At 38.5% G+C, this 26,154-nt stretch overlaps 1 protein-coding gene across 1 annotated transcript in view; it reads right to left on the reverse strand.

Moving 5' to 3' along the window:
* Positions 1-26,154, reverse strand: part of LOC140732397 (obscurin-like) — a 530,964-nt gene that overhangs the window by 43,369 nt on the left and 461,441 nt on the right. Inside the window, exons 100-108 of the mRNA XM_073054987.1 lie at positions 21,296-21,386; positions 19,918-20,112; positions 18,474-18,534; positions 12,000-12,077; positions 9,334-9,506; positions 6,427-6,453; positions 4,431-4,583; positions 1,932-1,977; positions 598-675 (exon numbers count right to left, since the gene is read on the reverse strand). Coding sequence (XP_072911088.1) covers positions 598-675; positions 1,932-1,977; positions 4,431-4,583; positions 6,427-6,453; positions 9,334-9,506; positions 12,000-12,077; positions 18,474-18,534; positions 19,918-20,112; positions 21,296-21,386 — 902 coding nt within the window. The remainder of the gene's footprint in view (positions 1-597; positions 676-1,931; positions 1,978-4,430; positions 4,584-6,426; positions 6,454-9,333; positions 9,507-11,999; positions 12,078-18,473; positions 18,535-19,917; positions 20,113-21,295; positions 21,387-26,154) is intronic.

Below are 26,154 nucleotides of genomic sequence, written 5' to 3' on the forward strand. Positions count from 1 at the left end.
TGGGATTAGTTTAAATGGGCATCATAGTCAGCATGAGACATTGTGGAAGTTTCTATGGTCCAGTACTGCGAGAACAGCAGTGATTAATCAGGAAGCACGTTCAAAGTTTGGAGTAAAATTTATTATCAGAGTACATACATATCACCGCATACAACCCAGAGATTCTTTTTCCTGTGGGCATATTCAGCAAATCTACAGAATAGTAATTATGAACAGGATCAATGAAAAAGAAAGTGGAGCATAGAAGAAAATTACATGCTGCAAATTGATGGCACCATCTGTCCTTGTTTATGTAAAATTTTTCATAAAATTCTGCTGTATTTCCTTTTTTTTCTGTAAATGCCTGCAAGAAAATGAATCTCAAGACAACTTACACATTCTTTGATAGTAAATTATTTAGAATTTTTTCATGCTGTCATTTCTATTATGAACAGCAAAACAGACCTCTGCATTCAGTGTCCTAACTCACAAAAAAGGGTAACCCCAAATGAGTGAAAGGAAAAGCAGGTTGGCTTAAGTTAGGTGCTCCTTTGAAACAGTCTGTACTTTCAAACATGACTGTCAGGGGAGGAATCATTATAGCAAAAGTCTTCCTACCTGCCACTTGTCCCTGGATAAAAAGAATTTCAGTCTCTTTGTATTAATTGTACTTGATTCCTGAAGTTTCTGTTTCTCCTGGAATGAAAGTCTGAATTAGCTTTATATCCTTAAAAACAACTACAATATAGATGTATGAACAATTTGCAAATTGATTTTTGTCAAGGATCTAATAGTTTACATCTAGCAGTCCTAAAAATCAGCTCTATAATTGTTCAATCAAGTTTCAGCACCAACTATATATAAGTATATATATGTGACACTCTCACCAGGGCTCATACATTAACTTGGCTTGTTAGCTAACTCCTCTAACAGCCATGTAACTCAGCGGTGACAAGGCCACCTTTCATAAACAATATCCATCTAGGGTTGGTATGGTTTGGAGTTCAACTAAACAGGAAGGCTGGGATATTCCAATTAAAGGATTTGAGCGAATGCCGTGTAAATACTGCCGATACACAGTTATAGGTGGCCCAGAAAAAACAGATCAAACACCTGCATAAAATAATTTAAAAAATTAAATTTACCAAATTTTCAACTTTAACAAACAAAAAACAGAAAAAGGAAAGGGCCCATTGCAGTTTAACCAGTCCAATATGTACATAAATGGTGGAGCTCATTCTGAAGTAGTTGGGGGTGTATCTCTTTTCTCACCCGCACTGGAACCATGGTCGGCGTGAAAGCACCCAGTACATTCCAAAATTCCCTCAAAAACTATCTTGAACGAACTGGCTCTCTCACAGGCACATTGGCCCTTCTTCCTCAGAGCCATTCATCTGCACAAAGCACTTCTTGCAAGAGGGACTCTCTTTCCAATGGCATTCTGTGACATCTTCCCTTGTGCGCTGTTCCAGAACTCCCGCCAAAAGATCCCAAACTAGACTACTGTCCTTCAGAAAACTCTTCCCCACAGCTCTCTAGACCCTTCTCTCGCATCCCACAATCCTGATTGGCTGACACACATTCCTAAGTTGGATAAAGTGGCTCCTTAACTTTAGCCGAAGCCAAAACACTCTTTCCAGCATGACACACTGCTTTTACAGAAAACTGCTAAAATAAACTACCTCACAACATGGCAGTAGAAATCTTAACCAGGGCATTACATATATGTAACAATTAAAATAAAAAAAACTTAAGTGCATATATGAATCAAAAATAGTTTTCAAAATGATTTTGATGGTCATTATATTTCCTTGTTCTACTTAAGAGGATATCTGGTTTATCACTAATGCAGGGGAGATAGTGGAACAGATATGACAGTAATGCCAGCAATGTAGATATGCGCAGTTTGTATTTGTATTGTATTGGGTCACTTGCAAAAACAAATAACATACCTGAAACCACCGATCTTTCAAGCATTCAGATGCTGTCGGCCTATCCCTAAAAGACAGAAATTGAATTGCTCTTGAACAAATTACTACGTTTAACAAACTTGCACTAATAGCTAAATGACCTCAGAGATTTACATATGATTAATACATTTGATATAATAATGAGCCTATTCAGTCAATGGAACAGTTGCATATTTTAATTCTTGAACTTTTAAAAAAATCTTTTAGTTTACTGTCTTGATTTCTGCAGTGTTGCTAATGAAGCAACAGAGATGGGATGGGAGTTCCTCAATCATTTTGTGTGTGTTCCTGAGAACATTCTAGATGGGATTCTTGAATAAACTATCCAGAGGGGTACCACAATGAAGAATTTCAGCTATAGGAGAAGTTTTGTTTGTTCTCCTTGCAGGGTAGAAGATTAAGAAGAGACTTGATAGAGCTGTGGCTGTTACTGACTGTTTATTGAGCTTAGTAGAGAGAAGCTGCCCCTAACTGTAGACAGCTCGTGGATATTAACGTGATGGACCAAAGGTACAGATGAGACATGGTTAAAAAGTCTTATGTAGAATCATGATGATCTATAAACTCCCAATCTGTGGGGAGGGAGAGGGAGAGGGAGAGGGAGAGGGAGAGGGAGAGAGGGAGAGGGGGAGAGGGGGAGAGAGAGGGGGGGAGAGAGAGGGGGAAGAGAGGGGGGAGAGAGGGGGAGAGAGGGGGAGAGAGGGGGAGAGAGAGGGGGAGGGAGAGGGGGAGAGAGAGGGAGAGAGGGGGAGAGAGGGAGAGATAAGGGAAGGGGGAGGGGGAGAATAATTGAGTTTAAAATCAAGGGAGAAAAAACACAACGAAAGACCCAAATGAAATAGGATTCTTGCAGGTCACTCAGAAGAACAACAGTCATCAGAGACCAATTTAAAATGTCTTCAAATTAAAAAGAAATAAGCCCTCTGTAGGGCTCCTGTTACTGCAGATTTTACATTTCACACTCTTTAATTAGTGGGGTTACTTTCCCAACTGATCTAGTGTTTGTATCAACTTGTCCATGCTCAGTCTCCCCTGACTCTTGCATATTTTTAGCATAATTCATTATTGATAAGCATGTTATTATGGATTCCTAGTTTGATCACAAAATTAAATGGCATAGTAGACGGAAAGGGACTTAATAGCAAAATAAAACCAAATTGTTTGTTTTATCTCCCACTGGCTGAATAATTTCATCAAAGAAAACTAGAACTGTGGATTCTAGAGTAACACACCCATAAGTTATTTCTACTATCAGTTATTTATGATAATTATACAGAAATTAAATATCTCACTGACAAAATACAGAGTTGTACCTCAGCATGTGGCCATCCCTGCTTAATTCAGAAAACTGGCATGTTAAATTTGATGCCATTATCCTTTTACATTTGTTTTGCAGAAACAAGGGGAGCAAAGCTGCCTCACCTGCTAGCCTAAGCAGCTGCAACTGAGCCAAAGACAGCTACATAATGGCCAGGACAAAAAGTAATCCTGGCCCTTTCTATGTGTGTGGGTGCTACAGCCACCGTAATTCCACATTTTGGCAGACCCTGAAATTCCTCCTTCCCTGAGAAGCAAACTGCCAAATCAGTTCCATCCATTTAGGATGTGATGTTACTGAGTCCCTTCAGGCTACTATGTCATTTAATTAGACCAGAGCACATCTGCATCTTAACTTCATCTACTTACCTTGAATCCACATCTCTTAATAACCTTGCCTAACAAAAAGATGGATTAAGATATTTCATCGGATTTAAATTTTACTATGAGGGCACATGTGCCTGCAACCTGACTTATTAACTGGCAGCAAAAAGCCAATTTATAACATTGTCTGTGTCCTGGGAATCAGGCAAATTTTGTCTTGTGAACTTTGTCTGAGAATATACCAGTAACGCAAAGTCTTAAAAATGTTTACTCATATTTTTTAACTGAGGTGACCATAACATGTTGAGAATAGAACAAAGTACACAGAAGATTACATCACAGGAATCGGCCCTTTGCTCCTGGGTGGACTATGGAGCCAAATTAAACTAATGCAAATTAAATTGTTTTATGATGTAACTCTTGAAAAACATCACAATGACATTAGTTAAAAACTTTTCTATTTAAAATATCATAAGTTTAATATTTGAGGGGAATCTGAGGAGACACTTCTTCACTCAGAGGGTGATGCTAGTGAGGAACGAGCTGCCAGTGAAAGTGGTGGATGTAGGTTTGATTAGTTTTAAGAAAAGTTTAGATGGGAAGTCTATGGTCCTGGTGCAGATAGATAGGATTAGACAGAATAACAGCTTGGCATGAACTAGATGGGCTGAAGATACTGTTTATGTGCTGTAGTGCTCTTTGATTGCAAGTTAAAAACCTCAACAAAAATTCTTCACTATTAATGATAACCTATTTTCGTCACATTTAAATGGGAAAATGTGAATAAATAAGCAACAGGATGCCGTAATTTCAGTGAGGCAAAAGCTAATATCAACTTACTCTGGAATTAATTTAATCATTCTCCTTACGAAGCTTCGAGCATCTTCTGTTGTACATTCCAAATCATGTGAATTCCATGAAAAGGATCCATCTTTCACATTTAACAGTGTAATTCTGTCATTTTCACCGGAAAATGGACAGCTACCTGTCAAACTTCAATAAGTCACAAATATTTATATCAGACACTATAATAATGAATTTAATTCAAGTAGTTAACATTGTGAACAAACTCATGCAGTGTTTTCTTGGTTTACAGAAACATAGAAAACCTACAGCACAATATAGGCCCTTCGGCCCACAAAGTTGTGCTGAATATGAACCTACCTTAGAAATTACTAGACTTCCCCATAGCCCTCTATTTTTCTAAGCTCAATGTACCTATCCAAAAGTCTCTTAAAAGACCCTATCATATCTGCATCCACCCCCGTTGCCGGCAGCCCATTCCACGCACTCACTACTTTATGAGTAAAAAATTTACCCCTGACATCTCCTCTGTACCTACTCCCTAGCACCTTAAACCTGTGCCCTCTTGTGGTAGCCATTTCAGCCCTGGGAAAAAGCCTCTGATTATCCACATGATAATGCCTCTCATCATCTTGTACACCTCTGTCAGGTCACCTCTCATCCTCTGTCGCTCCAAGGAGAAAAGGCCTTGGAGGTTCAATCAACCTGTTTTCATAAGGCATGCTCCGCAATCCAGGCAACATCTTTGTAAAACTCCTCTGCATCCTTTCTATGGCTTCCACAACCTTCCTGTAGTGAGGCAACTAGAACTGAGCACAGTACTCCAAATGAGGTCTGACCAGGGTCCTATATAGCTGTAACCTTACCTCTCAGTTCTTAAATTCAATTCTATGATTGATGAAGGCCAATACACCGTACGCCTTCTTAACCACAGAGTCAACCTGCACAGCTGCTTTGAGCGTCCTATGGACTCGGATCCCAAGATCCCCGATCCTCCACACTGCCAAGAGTCTTACCATTAATACTATATTCTGCCATTATATTTGACCTACCAAAATGAACCACTTCACGCTTATCTGGGTTGAACTCCATCTGCCACTTCTCAGCCCAGTTTTGCATCCTATCAATGTCCCGCTCTAACCTCTGACAGCCCTCCACACTATCCACAACACTTCCAACTTTTGTGTCATCAGCAAACTTACTAACCCATCCCTCCACTTCTTCATCCAAGTCATTTATAAAATCATGAAGAGTAGGCATCCCAGAAAAGATCCCTGAGGCACACCATTGGTCACCGACCTCCATGAAGAATATGACCCGTCTACAACCACTCTTTGCCTTCTGTGGGCAAGCTAGTTCTCGATCCACAAAGCAATGTCCCCTTGGATCCCATGCCTCCTTACTTTCTCAATAAGCCTTGCAAGGGCTTGGCTTGCAATAAAAGCAAACAGAGAACTTAAAGATTAGTTTTGTTTGTCACATGTACATTGAAAGAGTGAAATGTGTCATTTTGCGTCAAATCAACTCTGTGAGGATTGTGTTGGGCAGCAAATGTTGCCACACTTCTAGCGTCAACAAAACAAACCCACAACTCATGAACACTAACCGTACATAATTGGAAATTGAAGCATCTGAAGGAAACCCAGTAGTTGGTCTTGGGGAGAACATACAAAGTCCTTACAGATGGTGGCAGAAATCGAACCTTGATCAGTGATAGTTGGCAAGGTAATAGTGTTGAACTATCCACTACATTAGTGTGCTGTGTGAATTTATCCTCATTGTCTCCCTCTCTACTTGACGAGTCTGCATATTAATGTTCAGTGATTCCTGTACAAGGACATCTGCAAATAATGAGGCTTCTGCCTCCCGGAATTTTCTCCAACCCACAATTAAAATGAATGCATAGAAAATCAATGCCATTTGTTGTGATATGATACCAGTTCCCAAATAGAAACTCTCAATTGAAATGAAATTAAAAAGTTCCAAAATTAACAATGCAAATTTAGAACTGCAGAGACCTCATCTCACTTACCACAAAAATGTGATCACTCCAATCGACCTGTTTTGGAAAGAGAACAAAAATTTGAGAACAGAATTAGTAACAATGTTCTTATTGTAAAAATATCCTTAACATAACTCTGCCAGTAAAAAGTTTTCATTAAAAGCAAAGATCTGAAATCTAAAGCAGACATGCCTTGTTCCCATGCATCTCCTATCTACAGGAAGTGTGCAATACACTTCTCTGAGAAAGTGAACTGCTTAATTAAAGAGTAAGGTTGAATGGGAAATCTAGCAGTCGTAGAGCATGGCGGGACTAGTGCATATAATAGATAAGTGTGTCTCCAAGTATTTCCCAACCTAACTTTATTCATTCCAGTAATAGATTCAGAATGCAATCAAAATTGACATTACCCGCAATATATCTTGTTGATGATCATTTCCGGGTCAAATTGTCTCAGTTGCAAAATTAGAGCCAGTATTCCTGTTATAATTCATTATCAATAGAACAGTATACCACTGTTTAGGTCCTTCAGCCCACAAAGCTCTTGATGCCAATTTCTCCCTCCATTTCTTCATATTCATGAGTCTCTCTGAAAGACTCATATTCCACCGAACTGTCTGATTACCATCCCTGCACCCAGCCTGTTGAGCTAGAGTCAGAGCACTATATAGAAATAGAGTCACAGCACAGAAACAGATCCTCTGACCAAGCTGCTTCCCTGAGCTAAGTGACTTAAATCCCTCTGAATCTTTTCTATTCAGAAACCCATCAAAATGTCTTTTAAACACCTCTACCCACCTCTACCACTCCCTCTCGCAGCTTGTTCCTGTCACTCAGATCCCATTTAAATCTTTTCCCTTTCATTGTAAACCTATGTCCTCTTGGTTTAGACTTGCCTACCCTGGAAAAATACAATAATCATTTAAATTATCCATGTACCTCATGATTTTATAAAATCACCCCTTAGCCTCCCTTGCTACAGGGAAAGCAGTTCAGCCTATCTAGTCTCTCTTAATAACTCAAGCCTTCATCCTTCTGAATCTTTTCTGCACCTGTCTAGTTCAATTACATCCTTCCAACAGTATTGCAACTAGAACTAATCATAATGTCTCAGGTCTGTTGTCACCAACATCTTGTATAAATGTAATATGACATCTTAACTATTGTGCACCATGTCCATCCCATGAAGGCAAGCATGCCATATGCCTTCTTCACTACCTTGTCTACCCGCATTGCCACTTTTTGAGAAACTATGTATCTGTACCTCTAGGTCTCTCTGATCAACAATACGTTTTATGTCCCCATATTTTTCTGTGAAAGTCCTGCATTGGATGAATTTCCCAAACTGTTTCACCTTGCACTTCTCTGAGTTAAATCTCCATTTATTCTTCTAAACTCTCTGTGAACAAAGATCTAAGAACTAAATATGCAATATGGTATCACTCCTGCCAACTAATTTGGGCAATTAATGAGTATGATCTCTGATTACTATATTGAATTTTTTTTACTTAATTGGTACATCTTGTAAATATATTTAATGGCACTCTCTAAAGGAAGAGCCTTCTGTATGAGGTTGCAAAATATGAGCAAGATACATGGTAGAATGAAACATCAACTCAATGTTGCACACTCTCAAGAAGCCTTTACTTCTGTGCAGAGTTAAAAGCTACATGAGCAGCTAAGGTAACAATATTAAAAAGTGATTCCTTAATCAGGATTGTATGGTAATAGTAGTAGGTAGCCGTCGATCCCAGGGGATCATGGGTTTGCGCTTCTGGTGGACTGTATCCTCTCCAGGGCACAAGCCTGGGCAGGAAGATTTAAAGAACCGGCTGTTGCCCATGCAGTGGGTTCGCCCCTCCATGTTTGATGCACCATCAATAACTCACTCTGAGACGTAAGAAGCGAGATATCGGCTTTTATTGACTGGAAGAATGAACAACACTACATCCTAGAGAATGAGGCCGGGCTCAGGCCTCAATCGCCTTTATACAGGGGTCTGTGGGAGGAGCCACAGGAGCAGTCAGCAGGGGTCTGTGGAAGGAGCCACAGGAGCAGTCCAGACAGGTATATGTAGTTCACCACAATGTTACTGATGTAGAGAAAAGGGAAGGACACAAGCCGATACAGCTTGGCACCAGTGTTGTCGCAGAGGCTGCCAGAGTGAAATTGTGAACAACATCAAATTGTCTTAGGGACCCCGGCTCCGGATTTCTTTCTCTGGGTTTACTCTCATGGGTGGATATGGCCACAAGGCAGCGGACGTTTAAAATCAGTTTTCCTTCTCTAATACCTATTCCATATGGTAATAGAGTTATCGCATCTGACTGATGTACATTGCATTAAACACGATCATCCTTCCTTAAAATCTCTATTAGCATTTACTGTGTCCCTTGAACTAGAACATGCTATTGCTAAACAGCAGGAACAGCTGGAACTCTGGGCTGTAATTTACATTAAGAGAGGTTGAAACATGCAATGCATGACAATTGATGGTATTAGGAACATATACAATGATGCAAGAGCCTGAAGCACTAACATGGACCACAGCCGGAAATGCCCTATCTAATTTTGTGGGTTTCATATGGTAATGGTAGCCATTGCGTTTTATCGTAGGTTAAATCAGTTCTGGACAGAGTCCTGTAGAGAGCAGAATCAGAATCAGAACCTGGTTTATCATCACTGACATGGGTCATAAAGTTTATGGTTTTGTGACAGCACTGAATAAAAATTAAGTATTGCAAATGCGTAGTGCAAAAAGAAAGGAAAAAGTGAGGCAGTGTTCATGGGTTCATTGTCTATTCAGAAAACTGATGGTGGAGGGAAAGAAGCTGCTCTTAAAATGTTGAGTAGCTCAATGAAATCTAATTTCTAGTTAAAGATGTCTAATACACTCTAACTCTACATTCATCTCTTGCTATTACAATACTACCTTACCATATGTCAGTGGCTGTTGAAATCGGATCCTGCGAAACAATTTCTGGGGCAACAAACTCTGGGCAGCCATATTTGCTAAACTGCAGCTTGTCCCCTGTGAGTTCTTGTGCAAATCCAAAATCACAAATCTTAATATCGTCTTTTTCTGGGTGTACCATTAGAATGTTAGCAGGCTAATTAAAGAAAGGAAAAAATACATTGTAAATCAGTCTTCAATCAATTATTCACTGCATGCAAGGCATTTCTCTACAATCGATTTTTTAAGAGTAAGGTAAATTTATTAATTATCAAGGTACATATCTTGTGGGACTAATGCTATCTTGAGATATCTTTCATCTCAAGATATCTTTTCTTGTACATATTCACAGTAGAACAGGGAATTATAACAGAAATACTGAAAACGACACATAAAGACTGATAAATTGTGCAAGTACAAAAGGAAACAAGCAATAATATTGATAATAAATAAATAATATCGAGAACATGAGTTGTAGATTTCTTATAAGTGAGGTTAGTAAGTGAAGGTGTCCATGCTGGTTCAGGAGTCTGATGATTGAAGGATAATAACAATCAGAATGGAGAACCCAGTGTTTGTCACTTTCCTTCCCTTATACAATTGGCGTTAGCTGTATTGTAATTGGCTATATACATATTTCATCATGTTATCCGAAGGGCACCTGACTCTTGTAATCAGATTCAAATGAGTGGCAACTTTACCAAGGTGCATGACTTAGGCCTGTTCCAATTTTATGGAATGGTGGCATGACATAAACACCAAGCACATTCATAGTGAATTCAGCATTTAAAACTTTCCATGGTGTCACATGAGGCCAAAGGCAGTTAAAGTTTTAGACCAATACACTAAAACAGAGATCAATAAACAATCTGCAAGCTGAACAGCAGCTGTAGAGGGGAAGGAATGAAATGCTAAGATAAATCAAGAAACAATCCTATAGAAACACCTAACTTGTAAAAGACCGACTGCTATAAAAGGAAAAGGAATTGGTTTCAGATTTACCCTGGGAATAAACAAACCAAATAAAATTAAACATAAACAAGAGAAATTCTGCAGATGCAAACCACACAAAATGCTGGAGGAACTCAGGAGGCCAGGCAGCAGCTATGGAAAAGAGTGAATAGTCGATATTTTGGTTTGAGACCCTTCATCAGGACTGATGAAATTAAACATAGTTGGTTAGTATAGTGGTTAAGTTACCTGGCTAGCAGGCAGAGGGCAGCATCCAGAGAGAGAAGTTCAAATCCCACTTCGGCAGCTGAAGGTATGAACAATGCTTGGGAGTAACTGATAATTTAGGGTCAGCATGGTAGCACAGCAGTTAGTGTACCAGCGCCAGTAACCCATGTACGTTTCCTCCAGTTTCCTTCAATATTCCAAAGACGTATGGGGCTGTAGGTCAATTAGTCACATGGGGGTAATTGGGCAGCATGGTAAGGGCCTGTTACCATACTGTATCTCCAAGTAAAAACAAAATTTAAAAAATGAGTATAAAAAACTGGTGACACCCTGACAGGTAAAATAACATGAATAATAAAACAGCTTATGCTAGATACCATCAGCAGGTCGGGCCACAGAGTTAATGTTTCAGGTCAAAGACCTGGTTCAGCTCTGCTCAAATTTTATCTTTGGTTCTTTTCCCACTAGTACAGCCAAACCTGCTCAGTATTTCCTTCACACCTTCAGTTTTCAATGCAGTAGTTGAAAACTGAAATAAAACCAGAAATGCCAGAATTATTCAGAAATAAGGCAGCATCTGTGGAAGGAGAAATAGTGTTAATATCTCTAATTGAAGAACTTTTATCAGTCCTGAAATGTTCTTTTCCACAGGTGCTGGCTGACCTAGTGAGTGTTTTCAACACTTTGTTTCATTTCAAGCATATAAAAATGTACTTTCTAAAATATCAGAGTTAACACTGAATTAAAAAACCACTCAATCCACACTTAAAAAAATACAAGCCTGATTACATCTGTAAGTGGCAATGTCGGTACTTTAAGAAGACAATTTGTGGCTTGTAAACTCTGTTTCTTGTGACACAAGAGTTCTCTTTGTACAGCAAAAAAGGTACAAAAACAGTGAGAATGCTTGTACTGTATGCCAGTGAACTGGCTTTAGTAACTTCAAGTGAATGAAACAGGCAAAGAGTTTTATTATAAACACAAGAGATTCTGCAGATGCTGGAAATCCAGAGCAACACACATACACAATGCTGGAGGAACTCAGCAGGTCAGGCAGCATCTATGGAAATGAATAAACAGTCAACATTTCCAGCGAAAACCCTTCATTCAGATTTTTATTATGTTCTGAAACTGGAATCTGGCCTGTTTTGTTTTTGGAGGCTTCAGATATTTAGCCCTTGTTTGTTGAATTGCCTGTTAACATCACTCCAGGCCATCTATGGATGGCTTCAGGTTGGTAAGAGGTATGTATCACTAACTTTGTGTTTGTTTTGGGCAAATGCTTAAAATTTCTCTCTGCTATACCCACTTTCCCCCCAATTTGCACTGCTAGACAACTACGTGAAGCTAAGCCATGGAATAATTGATACAGCTTGGGCAGCTATTGCACAAATAAAGAAAACGGACACTCTACAAAAATCTTGAGCTGTAGTATAAGTAGCTTTGGTAAGTTTGAAAGGAAGAATCTTACTTTTATGTCAAGATGAAGAATGTTGTTGTCATGGAGATAATGGAGCCCTTCCAAAATCTGCTGGATATAGTTTCTAACCTAGGCAAAACAATATAATATGAAGGTAATTATAAATTAAAACTTGATCTCTGTTAGAGAGTTATAGACTCATTCAGCACAGAAACAGGTCCTTCAGCCCACTCATGACTAATCTGGCTATTAATCTATCTATACTACTTTGTAATTCCATTTTCAAGCATTTGGTCTATGCTTTGGTGATTTATGTGCTACTTCTTAAATATTGTGGATCTGAGGCAGTGTACTCCAGATTCCAATGAACTTCTGGGAGAAAGAGTCCTCAAGTCACCAAAAAATCATTTACTGCTTACTTTAAATGTATGCCCTCTGGGTTTATACACATCTGAATACATTTCTTACATCTCTCCTACTATGCCCTCATAATTTTGTTTACCTCAACTAGGCTCTCTCATTCAGCTTCCTATTTTCAAAAAACATACTTAGTCCACCTGGATTCTCCCCATACATGAAATGTTCCATTCCAGAGAACATCCTGGTGAATTTCCTCTACACCTTCTCCAGTAAAATTACATTATTTCCATAATGTGGTGAACAGCACAGTATTCCAGCTGTGGCCAAAAAAAATGTACCATAATATAAGACCATAAGATATAGTAGCAGAAGTAGGCCATTTGGCCCATCGGGTGTGCTCTGCCATTCAATCATGGGCTGATCCAATTCTTCCAGTCATCCCCACTCCCCTACCTTCACCCCATACCCTTTGATGCCCTGGCTAATCAAGAACCTATCTATCTCTGCCTTAAATACACCCAATGACTTGGCCTCCACAGCTGCTCGTGGCAACAAATTCCACAGATTTACCACCCTCTGACTAAAGTAATTTCTCCACATCTCAGTTCTAAAAGGACATCCTTCAATCCTCACTTTGTGCCCTTTTATCCTAGAACCCACTACCGTGGGAAATAACTGCCATATCTAATTTGTTTGGGCCTTTTAACATTTGGAATGTTTCTATGAGATCTCCCTTCATTCTCCTGAACTCTAGAGAATACAGCCCAAGAGCTGCCAGACATTCCTCATATGGTAATCCTTTCATTCCTGGATTCATTCTCATATCTTTGCTCTTATATTCTCTGATCTAGCTAATGAAGCCAAATATTACACATGCCTTCTTTGCACCTTTTCTATCCACTTCTGTACTAAGTTCTCAGTGTAGCTCCCTGGTTAAGATTTTTACTGCTATGCTGTAGGCATTTCATTTTCTGTAATAGCAGTATGTTCTGCTTTTAGCATGTTTGGATTTGAGTTAAAAGTAAGGGGCTATGTTGTTCAACTTAGCAATGTTGTGTCAGCCAATCAGGATGGTGGAATTGGGTGAAGGTTCCAGAGAAAGCTGGGCAGAGAGGACTGATGTTGTAGCCATCACTGAATTATTGCTGAAGGATGGTTGTGGTTGGGAGCTGAATGTTATACGTTGTATCAGAGGGATAATATTGAAGTAGTAAAATGGATTCAACAGTGGCTGGATGGGAAATGCCAGAGAGTAGTGGTGGATAACTGTTTGTCCGGTTGGAGGCCGGTGACTAGTGGTGTGCCTCAGGGATCTGTACTGGGTCCAATGTTGTTTGTCATTTACATTAATGATCTGGATGATGGGGTGGTAAATTGGATTAGTAAGTATGCAGATGATACTAAGATAGGTGGTGTTGTGGATAATGAAGTAGATTTTCAAAGCTTGCAGAGAGATTTAGGCCAGTTAGAAGAGTGGGCTGAAAGATGGCAGATGGAGTTTAATGCTGATAAGTGTGAGGTGCTACATTTTGGTAGGACTAATCAAAATAGGTCATACATGGTAAATGGTAGGGCATTGAAGAATGCAGTAGAACAGAGTGATCTAGGAATAATGGTGCATAGTTCCCTGAAGGTGGAATCTCATGTGGTTAGGGTGGTGAAGAAAGCTTTTGGTATGCTGGCCTTTATAAATCAGAGCATTGAGTATAGGAGTTGAGATGCAATGTTAAAATTGTACAAGGCATTGGTGAGGCCAAATTTGGAGTATTGTGTACAGTTCTGGTTACCGAATTATAGGAAAGATGTCAACAAAATAGAGAGAGTACAGAGGAGATTTACTAGAATGTTACCTGGGTTTCAGCACCTAAGTTACAGGGAAAGGTTGAACAAGTTAGGTCTTTATTCTTTGGAGCATAGAAGGTTGAGGGGGGACTTGATAGAGGTATTTAAAATTGAGGGGGATAGATAGAGTTGACGTGGATAGGCTTTTTCAATTGAGAGTAGGGGAGATTCAAACAAGAGGACATGAGTTGAGAGTTAAGGGGCAAACGTTTAGGGGTATCACGAGGGGGAACTTCTTTACTCAGAGAGTGGTAGCTGTGTGGAACGAGCTTCCAGTAGAAGTGGTAGAGGCAAGTTCAGTATTGTCATTTAAAGTAAAATTGGATAGATATATGGACAGGAAAGGAATGGAGGGTTATGGGCTAAGTGCAGGTCGGTGGGACTAGGTGAGAGTAAGTGTTCGGAACAGACTAGAAGGGCCGAGATGGCCTGTTTCCATGCTGTAATTGTTATATGGTTATATCGTTATCGGAAGGTAGGCAGAGGGGGAGACGTGGCTCTACTGATAAAGAATAGCATCAAATCAGTAGAAAGATGTGACATAGGATCAGAAGATGTTGAGTCCTTATGGGTTGAGTTAAGAAACTGCAAGGGTAAAAGGACCCTGATGTCAGTTATATACAGGATTCCAACAGTGGCTGGGAGGTAGACCACAGATTACAACAGGAAATAGATAAGGTGTATCAAGACGGCATTGTTATGATAGTCATGGGAGATTTTAACATGCAGGTCGATTGGGGAAATCAGGTTGGTAATGGATCTCAAGAGTGTGAGTTTGTTGAATGCCCAAGAGATGGCTTTTTAGAGCAGTTTGCCTTTGAGCCTAGTAGGGAATCAGCTATACTGGATTGGGTGTTATGTAATGAACCAGAGATGGCTGGGGAGCTTAAGGGACCTTAGGAACCAATTATTACAAAATGAATGAGTTCAATCTGAAATTCGATAGGGAAAAAATAAAGTCCGGTGTAGCAGTATTTCAGTGGAGTAAGGGAAGTTACAGTGGTATGAGAGAGGAGTTGGCCAGAGTAAATTAGAAGGAGCTGCTGGCAGGGATGTTAGCAGAGCCACAATGGCATGCGTTTCTGGGAAAAATGTGGAAGGTGTAGGACATGTGTATTCCAAAAGTGAAGAAATACTCAAATGACAACCGTGGCTGACAAGGGAAGTCAAAGCTAAAGTAAAAACAAAAGAGAGAGCATACAACAAAGCAAAAATTAGCGGGAAGATAGAGGATTGGGAAGTTTTTAAAAACCTATAGAGAGCAATTAAAAGAATCACTAGAAGGGAAAAAGATCAAGTTAGCAAATAATATCAAAGTGGATAGTAAAAGCTTTTTCAAGTATGTAAAAATAAAAGAGAGATGAGAGTGGATATAGGACCACTAGAAAATGAGGCAGGAGAAATAATAGAGGACAAGGAGACGGCAGATGAACTAAATGAGTATTTTGCAACAGTCTTCACTGTGAAAGACACTAGCAGTGTGCCAGATGTCGTAGTGTGTGAAGGAAGTGAAATGGGTGCAGTTACTATTACAAAGATCAAAAAGCTGAAAGACCTAAAAGTACATAAGTTACCCAGACCAAATAAGCTGCACCCTAGGGTTCTGAAAGAGGTAGCATTAGAGATTGTGGCAGCATTAGAAATGATCTTTCAAAAATCATTGGACTCTGACATGGTGCCAAAGGATTGGAAAATTGCAAATGTCATTCCACTCTTTAAGAAAAGCGGAAGGCAGCAGAAAGGAAGTTATAGACTAGTTAGCCTGACCTCAGTGTTTAGGAAATGTTAAGAGTCAATTGTTAAGGATGAGGTGATGGAGTACTTGGTGACACAGGACAAGATAGTACAAAGTCAGCATTGTTTCTTTCAGGGAAAATTCTCCCTGACGAACCTGTTGGAATTCTTTGAGGAGATTAAAAGTAGGATAAAGGGGATGCAGTGGATGTTGTATATTTGGACTTTCAGAGGCCTTTGACAAGGTACCATATACAAAGCTGCTTACCAAGTTAAGACCCATGGTAATTACAGGAAAGTTAAGATGCAGAAGGACTTAGACAAATTAGGAGAATAGGCAAGAAAGTGGCAAATGAAATACAATGTTGGAAAATGAATGGTTATGCACTTTAGTAGTAGAAATATATGCGTAGACTATTTTCTAAACAGGGAGAAAGTCCAAAAATCTGAGATGCAAAGGGACTTGGGAGTCCTTGTGCAGAACACCCTGAAGGTTAACTTGCAGGTTGAGCCAGTGGTGAGAAGATGAATGGCTTCAAGAAGGAAGGACCAATACTCCCATGTGGTAGCCCATTTGTTTGAGATAGATTTTGAATGACATTTGGAAAGTGGTGTGTGCTTTTACACAGACCAGGGGTCCAGCACGGGAGTTAAAGACAACTTCAGATGAGCTCCAATTTATGCGCACATTTGGACTGGGTTAACTGTAATGGGCCCTTTTATTTTTTTTCTACTAACTGTTCAGTAAAGCTGAAGTTTGTAAATAAACTTATTTTATGATCATATGCAGTTTGTGATTTGTTGTTTCTTGCCAACAGGTGATTGCATTGGGGCAATACTTACACAGTATTTGCACAGATTGGAGTTCAGGTGGTTGAGATATCCCAACTTCCTGGTTTTGGTGAGAGCCAGTCACACCAACCCTAGAAGTACAGAGCTCGAGGAAGGTGATTTTCTAATCACTGAGTCCATTGGGTGGGAAATATGTGTAATTTATTGCCACGTGCCATGGAGGCCAAAGCAGATGTTCTTGATTAGTAAGGTTATGGGGAGAAGACAGGAGAATGGGGTTGAGAGGGATAATGAGCTTAATTCTGCTCCCATGTTTTGTGGTGCTAGCATTCATTGTGCATGTCTTTATCTTCTTTGGCCTAAAAAGAATATTTCATTTTTATGCTTATTAGGATTCAAATGAATATGACAGCCCATTTTATCAGTATCATTCTGCAACCCAAGATTACCTCCTTCACTATCCACAACATTATTAACTTTCGTATCATCTGCAAATTTATTGTTCATACTTTCACATTCACATCCAAATAATTAATCTAGTGTATATAACAAATAGTAAGGATCCCAATACTGACGCCTAATGTACACCACGGTTTATAGCCTTCCAATCACAAACCAACCCTCCAACATCATCCTCTGACTCTCATTACCAATCAGTTTTGGATCCAATTTACCAAAACTCAAAATCTGTGTGCTTTAACCTTTCGGCCCAGTCTTGTATGTGAAGCTTGTCAAAGGCTTCAATGAATTCTACATCAACTGCACTGCCCTCAAGAACAGATGTTAGTATCTCTTAGCTTTAAGTAACTAATGGATTAAAGATGACCTATTTCTTTATGTAACCTTATTTGTGGTTACTTATGGCCGATGGCATTGACTCCAGTCGAACCAAGTTAAAAATATAGCTACTAAAATATGATCAATCACTGAATGTGATTCTGGAATATGTCTTTTACATTAAATCTATTAAATTGGCAGTTCACAAATTCCCATCTCTGGTAAGAACGAATTTGGAGAAGTAAGTATAACCTTCCACGCTCTGAAAGATGAGTTCAAATTAAAGGGAACATGAGGAGGAACATCTTTACTTAGTGGGTGGTCAGAGTGTAGAACAAGCTGCCAGTGGAAGTGGTAGATGCAGGTCCAGTTTCAGCATTTAAGAGAAGTTTGGATTGGTACATGGATGGGAGGGGTATGGAGGGCTAGGGTTCAGGTGCAGGTCGATGGGACCAGGCAAAATAATAGTTTGGTACAGAGCTGAAGGGGTGGGGGAGAGAGAGAGAGGGAGAGAGGGGGGGGAAGAGAGAGAGAGGGAGAGAGGGGGGGAAGAGAGAGAGAGAGAGAGAGGGGGGGAAGAGAGAGAGAGAGAGAGAGGGGGAAGAGAGAGAGAGAGAGGGGGGAAGAGAGAGAGAGAGAGATGTAGAGGGAGAGGGAGAGGGAGAGGGAGAGGGAGAGGGAGAGGGAGAGGGAGAGGGAGAGGGAGAGGGAGAGGGAGAGGGAGAGAGAGAGAGAGAGGGGGAGAGGGAGAGAGAGAGGGGGGAGAGAGAGGGAGAGAGAGGGAGGGGAGGGAGGGAGAGAGAGAGAGAGAGGGGGAGAGGGAGAGAGAGAACAAACACACCTGCTTGCTGAAATGGTTAAGTGTCATTAGCTTAATTAGTTTGGCACAGCATTGTATGCCAAATTGCCTGCCCTTCTGCTGCCCTGTTCTTTCTATCCTTCTACTGTCATGTTAATGATTTAATAAAGAGCAATACGATGAAAATTAGTAAAAAATGTTCATGTAAAAGTAAATCTTACCTCAGCTTCTGCAACGATGTTCTTTTTGAACAGGCGATCCAGCAATCCTTCATTTGAGCACCTGTTGCATTGTTCAGGATAAAGAGGACCCAACCAAACAAAATACATTTGTTTTCCAATGGGCATGTTATTTTATCTTGAAAAAAGTTATCAAGGGGATGAAACTACTCCTGAAAACTTTTAACCTGCTATTGAGAAGTATTGCCATAGAAATTTACTTTCACTTGCTTTTGAAACAAAATATTTCAGCTGCAGTAGCTACTAGCTGTTTGTCACTACTTGATGTATGTTAATTGTAGTGATGGCAGAACCAAGGAAGTTAAGTGCAGTAGAAGTATCAATCAGCCATGATATAACTGAAAGGACAAATAGGTACAGCATCATCATCTTTTTAATAATTGGCTCATTTCTATTCTGGATTTTGCCCTTTGTGTGACAGGATTTGTGTTCTAACAGTATTTTCCTTACAGAGCATCAAGAATGTGAATATTTTTCTCTCATTGAAAATCAACCCTGGCTCTGTATAGAAAAACAGTAGTCTCCCCATTGATCAAGCAAACACGAGGAAATCTGCAGATGCTGGAAATTCAAGCAACACACACAAAATGCTGGTGGAACACAGCAGGCAAGGCAGCATCTATAGAAGCACTATCGACGTTTCGGGCCAAGACCCTTCATCAGGACTAACTTTCAAATCTCTTACTATCTTTCCTTTCAGTTAGTCCTGACGAAGGGTCTCGGCCCAAAACGTCGACAGTGCTTCTTCCTATAGATGCTGCCTGGCCTGCAGTGTTCCACCAGCATTTTGTGTGTGCTGCTTGTCTCCCCATTGATGTTTCTTTCTCCGCAGTTGCTGCCTGGCATTTTGAATACCTCCAGCACTTTCTAAATTTATGACACGATAAACTACTGTGCTCTCTTGATGCTCTGTGGTTAAGTGAGTAAATGAACAATAGTGAATCTTAGTTCTAAAGATGAGTTCAGAAAACCCACAATATTATGAAGCTATATTGCAACTAGTGTTTTATCAGGAATATATATTATTGGGTGGCACAGTAGCTTACTGGTTAGCACAACACTTTACAGTACCAGTGACCTGGGTTCAATTCCTGCCGCTGTCTGTAAGGAGTTTGTATGTTCTCCCTGTGACCACATGGGTTTCCTCCAGGTGCTCCGGTTTCCTCCCACAGTTCAAAGACGAATCAGTTAGCAGGTAAATTGTCCCATGATTAGGTTAGGGTTAAATTGGGGGTTGCTAGGCAGCGCGGGCTGATGGGTCGGAAGGGCCTACTCGGCATTGTATCTCAATAAATAAATACGTACAGACAAAATGAAGTAGGATTAAAATAAAACAATGGTGGGCCAAAGTGTCCAGTCCTGTGTTCAATGTTCTTGAATCTAAACAGGGAAACAAGTAATCAAGCAAAACACACAGAAAGGATACATTTCCAGCACTAACACAAGTGTTCTTTTGGTTTCAAAAACGTCAAGTAGGCAGGCAATCCTTGTATGATTAAGTTTGGATAAAATTCCACGCTCTTCATAAGCCTGGATACTTCTTCTGAGTGTAACAAACTTAGCTGCACACTGTATTCCATTCTCTTTATTCACAACTCGCTTCACAAAGCTATATGATCCTCTTCAAACAAAAGAAAACAGACGAGGTATTAATTTTTTTAATTAGGTAATTCACAAGCAAAGTTCAAGATAATGGGACAGGCATAATATTTAATTAGAGAGTTTACCATAATCAAATACCCTTTCTGTTTTTATACCTTCTTTAGTATAGATATTAAACAGTTGTTTTGTCTGATTTATCAGGCGGATAATAACAATCCAATGGAATACACACAAAATGCTGGAGGAACTAGCAGGTCAGCATCTATGGCAAGGAATAGAAATATGGAAAGAAAATGGCCCCACAATTTAGCTGGCAGGTGACAGGTGAGAACAGGTGTGGGGAAAGGTAGGTGGGTGATTGGTAGAGACTAGATAAAGATGATGGCAGCTTACTGTCTTATGACCATGTTGCAATAATCTTAATATGGTTGCAATAAGACTATCTCTCTAAAGAAGATTTCATCAAGGCATCACTACGTTCATTTGTATCTGGTTTGAATTCAATGACTGTGTTGTTTTAAATGTTTCACTCTGCTTTTTTAAAAATTATATTTGACTAAGTGTTGCTTTGATGTTCTTACAGAAAAATCTGCATGATGATATAACTTTTTTCTTTTTATCGATAATTCCACACAGTAACCTGTAATCAACATTGCAAGAAAAAGTAGTCATACTGTAACTATAGTAGTGTTTTTGTATTATAGGCTCAAACAATATTTTATCTCGTTTAGTCTCTTTTGTGAAAAATCATCAACATTACAATAATCGCATGATTAAAATTTGGTTGAATTAACTGTTCTCTGCATTCAACCGGGGAGAAAGGGCAATCACGATCACATCTCTATTTGAATGTTGCTGCATCATTAGGCACTTAACTCTCATTTTCACTGACAGATTGCTTGTTTATTGATTTAATTAATTCGTGATTGAGATTGAGATGGTCCTTGCAAGACAACTGAGTTTTTAAAATTTAGCTTTTGAGCTATTTTTATTCAGGAGGAGGAGGATTAGCTTCTCAATTAGCCAAAGCACACAAGTAAATCTCAGTAATGAGGGACTTGTTTAGTAACAATTATTGCATTTACACAACATCCCAGCAATAATCCAATGACGATTTTACTAGGATGGCTATTTATCTTCTCAGCACCTGAGTAGTACAGGACAATTAATTTACTATAAAGCTGGATTAATAAGAAATTTACCTTCCAATTTCCTCTTTAACATCATAATAGTAATGCAGTTTTCTTCTCCCTGGTACCTTCTCTCTAGAACATTCTTCCTTGACATTTGTTTCTGAATTGCCACAGCATTTCCCAAAAATAAAAATAAATTAATTGTGGAATATTAGTTTTTTTTAGTTATGAACAACTGCAGTTCTTGGCAGAAATATATAACATATTAAAAAGCAAGACAAAAGGAGTATACTTCTGCTTTCTGTAAAAAGACACCAGCATATAGACAATGTGAGTAGCAGTTATGCCAATTATACTTGAAGGAAAAGGAAGACTGAACCTGAGATGCAGAGCATCATAGAACCAGCTATTCAGCCCATTATATTAATGTTAACTAAAAGAACGCCTCTACTATATTTGCCTCCACTTCTATCCCTGGTAGTGTATTCCAGATACCAATCTCCACTATGCAAAAAACTTGCCCCACACATCTCCTTTGAACTTACTCCCTCACACTTTAAGTACATGTATTAGTCATTTTGACCCTGGTACAAAGACCCTGGATGTCTACTCTATGTCTCGTAATCTTTTTGACTTCTATCAGGTCTCAACAGGCAACATTCTGGTAATTCTCTTTTGACCCTCTCCAAAGCCTCCTATAATGGGGTGACCAGAACTAAATAAAATACTCCAGATGTGGCCTAATTAGAGTCTTATAAAGTTGCAATGGTGCCTTGACTAATAAAGGCAAGCTTGCCTTATGCCTTCTTTATCACCCTATCAACCTGTGCAGCTGTTTTCAGGGAGGTAAGGAGTTGGATCATAAGATCCCTCTATACATCAGCACTGTAAAGGGTCTTGTCTCTAGCAGTGTACTGTTTCTTTCCATTTGATCCTCCAAATCTCACAATGGGCCAGATTGAATTTCAGTTGCCGCTTGAAAAATATATAAAAATTTAGGTAAAATAACCATCTTAATAGCATTAATCCTATCTATCAGAGACAAAGATAATGGTGACCACTTAGTAAACAAGCCTTTAATCTGATCAATTAAGGGTAGAAAATTAAACCTAAATAATTCCTTATGGTTTTTTGTAATTTTAATCCCTAAGTAAGTAAAAGAGTCTTTAACTAATTTAAACGGTAAAATACCATAGTTTGGGACCTGTCTATTCAAAGGAAACAATTCACTCTTATTAAGATTTAACTTATACCCAGAAAACTCACTAAATTGAGCCAACAATGATAAGACTGCTGGAATAGATTTCTCAGGGTTAGAGATGAATAATAATAAATCATCTGCGTATAAAGATACCTTATGAATATCTGTTCCATGATTAATACCCAAAATATCCTGTGATTCTCTGATGGCAATTGCCAAAGGTTCTAAAGCGATGTTAAATAGTAATGGACTAAGAGGACAACCTTGTCTAGTGCCCCGAAATAAACGAAAAAATGGAGATCTTTGATTATTAGTAAACACCGAGGCTACTGGAGTTTGATATATCAGTTTAATCCAAGAAATAAAGGTCGGACTGAAATTAAACTTCTCCAGCACATAAAATAAGTAAGGCCATTCAACTCTATCAAATGCTTTCTCCGCATCTAATGAAATAACACATTCTGAAGTATTGTGTGAAGGAGTATAAACAATATTCAATAATCTCCTAACATTGAAAAAAGAATAGCGATTTTTAATAAAACCGGTTTGGTCTTCCGAAATAATTTGGGGTAGTACCTTCTCCAGCCTGGAAGCCAGTAACTTGGAAAAAATCTTAGAATCCACATTCAATAAAGATATTGGTCTATAAGATGCACAATCAGTAGGGTCTTTATCTTTCTTCAGTATTAAGGAAATGGAAGCTCTATAAAAAGATTGAGGCAAATTCCCCAATCTAATTGCTTCTTCAAAAACCTTGCATAGCCAAGGAGATAGAGTAGCAGAAAAACATTTAAAAAATTCTACTGTGTACCCATCTGGACCTGGTGCTTTCCCAGAATTCATTGAGGAAATGACCCCTTTAATTTCCGCATCCGTAAACGGAGTATCTATTACTGAAAGATCATCAGATGATAGTTTTGGAAAATTCAATTTCCCGAGAAAATCACACATGGTATTATGATCCTGAGGGAATTCAGATTGATACAGGGAGGTATAAAAGTCTTGAAAAGACTTATTTATCTCATCATGGTTAACTGTCAAATCCCCGTTCTGCTGACGAACCATAGTGATTTGACGTTTAACTGAAACATTCTTCAACTGACTAGCTAACAGTTTTCCGGATTTATCACTATGTATATAAAAATCAGATCTGGTTTTCATTAATTGATTTTCAATCGGAGATGTGAGTAATAAACTATGTTCCATTTGAAGTTCAACCCTTTGTTTGTAAAGCTCCTTGCTAGGAGTAGTCGAATATTTCTTGTCAATCTCTTTAATTTTATCAACCAATAAAAGAGTTTCCTTCTTAATGCATTTTCTCAGACCAGCAGAATAAGAGATAATCTGTCCACGTATATACGCTTTAAAAGTGTCCCAAAGTATTCCGCAAGAGATATCCTCCGTGGAATTAGTTGAAAAGAAGAAATCGATCTGTTCCTTCATAAATTTAATAAAGTCTGGCTCTTGCAATAAGGTAGAGTCAAATCGCCATTGTCTAGCACTTAAAGCTGTATCCATAAAATTAATAGAAATTTTTCAAGCGGTACCAATTTTTATTCCGAAATCCTTTTTTACTAATGTTGATTCAAAAATTTCCTCATATATATGGCAGAATAAAAATCCCAGGTTAGGTAAAATATACTTACAGAAGACAAGGAAGGATGGTGGGTTGGCATTACCCAATTTCAGATTTTACTATTGGGCAGTTAATATTAGATATTTGATATGTTGGTTGAAAGAATGGGATGGTCCTTTTGGCCCTCATTGGGTGAGTTTGGAAACTAAATCGGTATCTGCTTATGCTCTGGGTTCTATTTTAGGGACATCTCTCCCTTTTGCTCTTTCTAAATTGCCGAATCGAATCGACAACCCGATAGTTAAATATACCTTACGTATATGGTTTCAATTTCGGAAATTTTTCGGGTTGACTCAATTCGTGTTAAATAGTCCTATTGTATCTAATTGTTTTTTCCACCCCTCAATTATAGATCAAGCTTTTTTGGCTTGGAAAACTAAGGGATTATTAAGATTTTCTGACTTATTTTTGGACAACTGTTTTATGTCTTTTGAGCAATTAGCAAATAAATATAATTTGCCTAGATTTCATTTTTTTAGATACTTACAGGTTAGGCATTTTTTAAGTACGGTACTTCCTTCATTCCCAAATTTTGTGTCTTCAGATATTTTGGAGAGTTTGTTTGAATTAAACCCTTTTCAAAAAGGGCTTATATCAAAACTTTATAATATAATTATGAAGATACATTCAGTGCCCTTTGATAAGACCAAAAATGATTGGGAAAGAGAGCTTAATCTTATTATTCCTATTGAGAATTGGGATAGAATTCTTCAATTAGTTAATACATCATCTATATGTGCCAAACATTCATTAATACAATTTAAGGTTGTGCATAGGGCCCATATGTCCAAGGATAAATTAGCTCATTTTTATTCTCATATAAACCCTATTTGTGACAGATGTCAATCAGAAATCGCATCTTTAACTCATATGTTTTGGTCATGTCCGATTTTGGAAAAATATTGGAAAGATATTTTTGATATTATTTTGGCGGTACTGAACATTGATTTACAACCCCATCCTGTTACCACAATTTTTGGTTTACCGATGATGGGCTCACTTCACTTATCTCCTTCCGCCTGTCGAATGATTGCTTTTCTCACTTTGATGGCTAGAAGATCTATTTTGTTGAATTGGAAGGAAATTAATCCTCCCACGGTATTTCATTGGCTTTCTCAAACTATGTTATGTCTAAATTTAGAAAAAATTAGAAGTGCTGTATTTGATACTTCTATTAAATTTGAAAAGATATGGAGACCATTTATTCAATATTTTCATATGATGTAATGGCCCTGTGCCAGGCTTATTGGTTTTTTCAGCTTTAATTGTATGTATGTTGAGAAGATTGGAGTTGACGACATTGATGTTTATGTATGCTTGTGAGATACTATGAACAGCCCCTTTTTTTTCCTCTTTTTTTTTAGTTTTTTCTTCCTTTTTTGTTTTTTTTCTTAGATATTAGATTAGTAGATTAGTTAACTTTCATATATAGATTTATTTTTTTTTCTCTTTTTTTTATATTATATATTATGAAATATCTAGACTTACCTTGTTCATATATATACTATATGGTTTATGTTTTGGGAAAGCTTACTTATACTGTATTCATTGTTTATGTATTCCTTCATGTGTAATGGGAGTTTATATGTTTGTAATCCATTATTAATATTTTAATTGTATTTTGTTCATAATATTTTTAATACTAATAAAAAGATTAAAAGAGAATTTCAGTTGCCATTTCTCCAATTGATCTATATTCCACTGTATTTTTTGGCAATCTTATACATTTTCCACAACACCACCAACATTTGTACCATCTGTGAACATACTAAACCATCCATTCATTTAGTTATCCAAGTCATTCATATGAATCACAAACAGCAGTGGTCCCAGTACAGTTATTTGCAGGACACTACTAGTCAGAGACCACCAGCCAGAATAAGTCCCACTGATCATGACTCTCTGTTTTCTCTGGGCAAACTAATTCTGAATCTAAACAGCCAAGTTACTGTGGATCCCATGCATCTCAATTAAAACAGAATCCATGTTTTCTGCTTCAGTACAAGGGTTAGCTATTTGGGCTCTAATACAAAACCATAAGATATAGGAGCAGAAGTAGGCCATTCAGTCCATCGAGTCTGCTCCTCCATT

This window comes from Hemitrygon akajei, chromosome 8 (genome assembly GCF_048418815.1).
Source record: "Hemitrygon akajei chromosome 8, sHemAka1.3, whole genome shotgun sequence".
NCBI lineage: Eukaryota > Metazoa > Chordata > Chondrichthyes > Myliobatiformes > Dasyatidae > Hemitrygon > Hemitrygon akajei.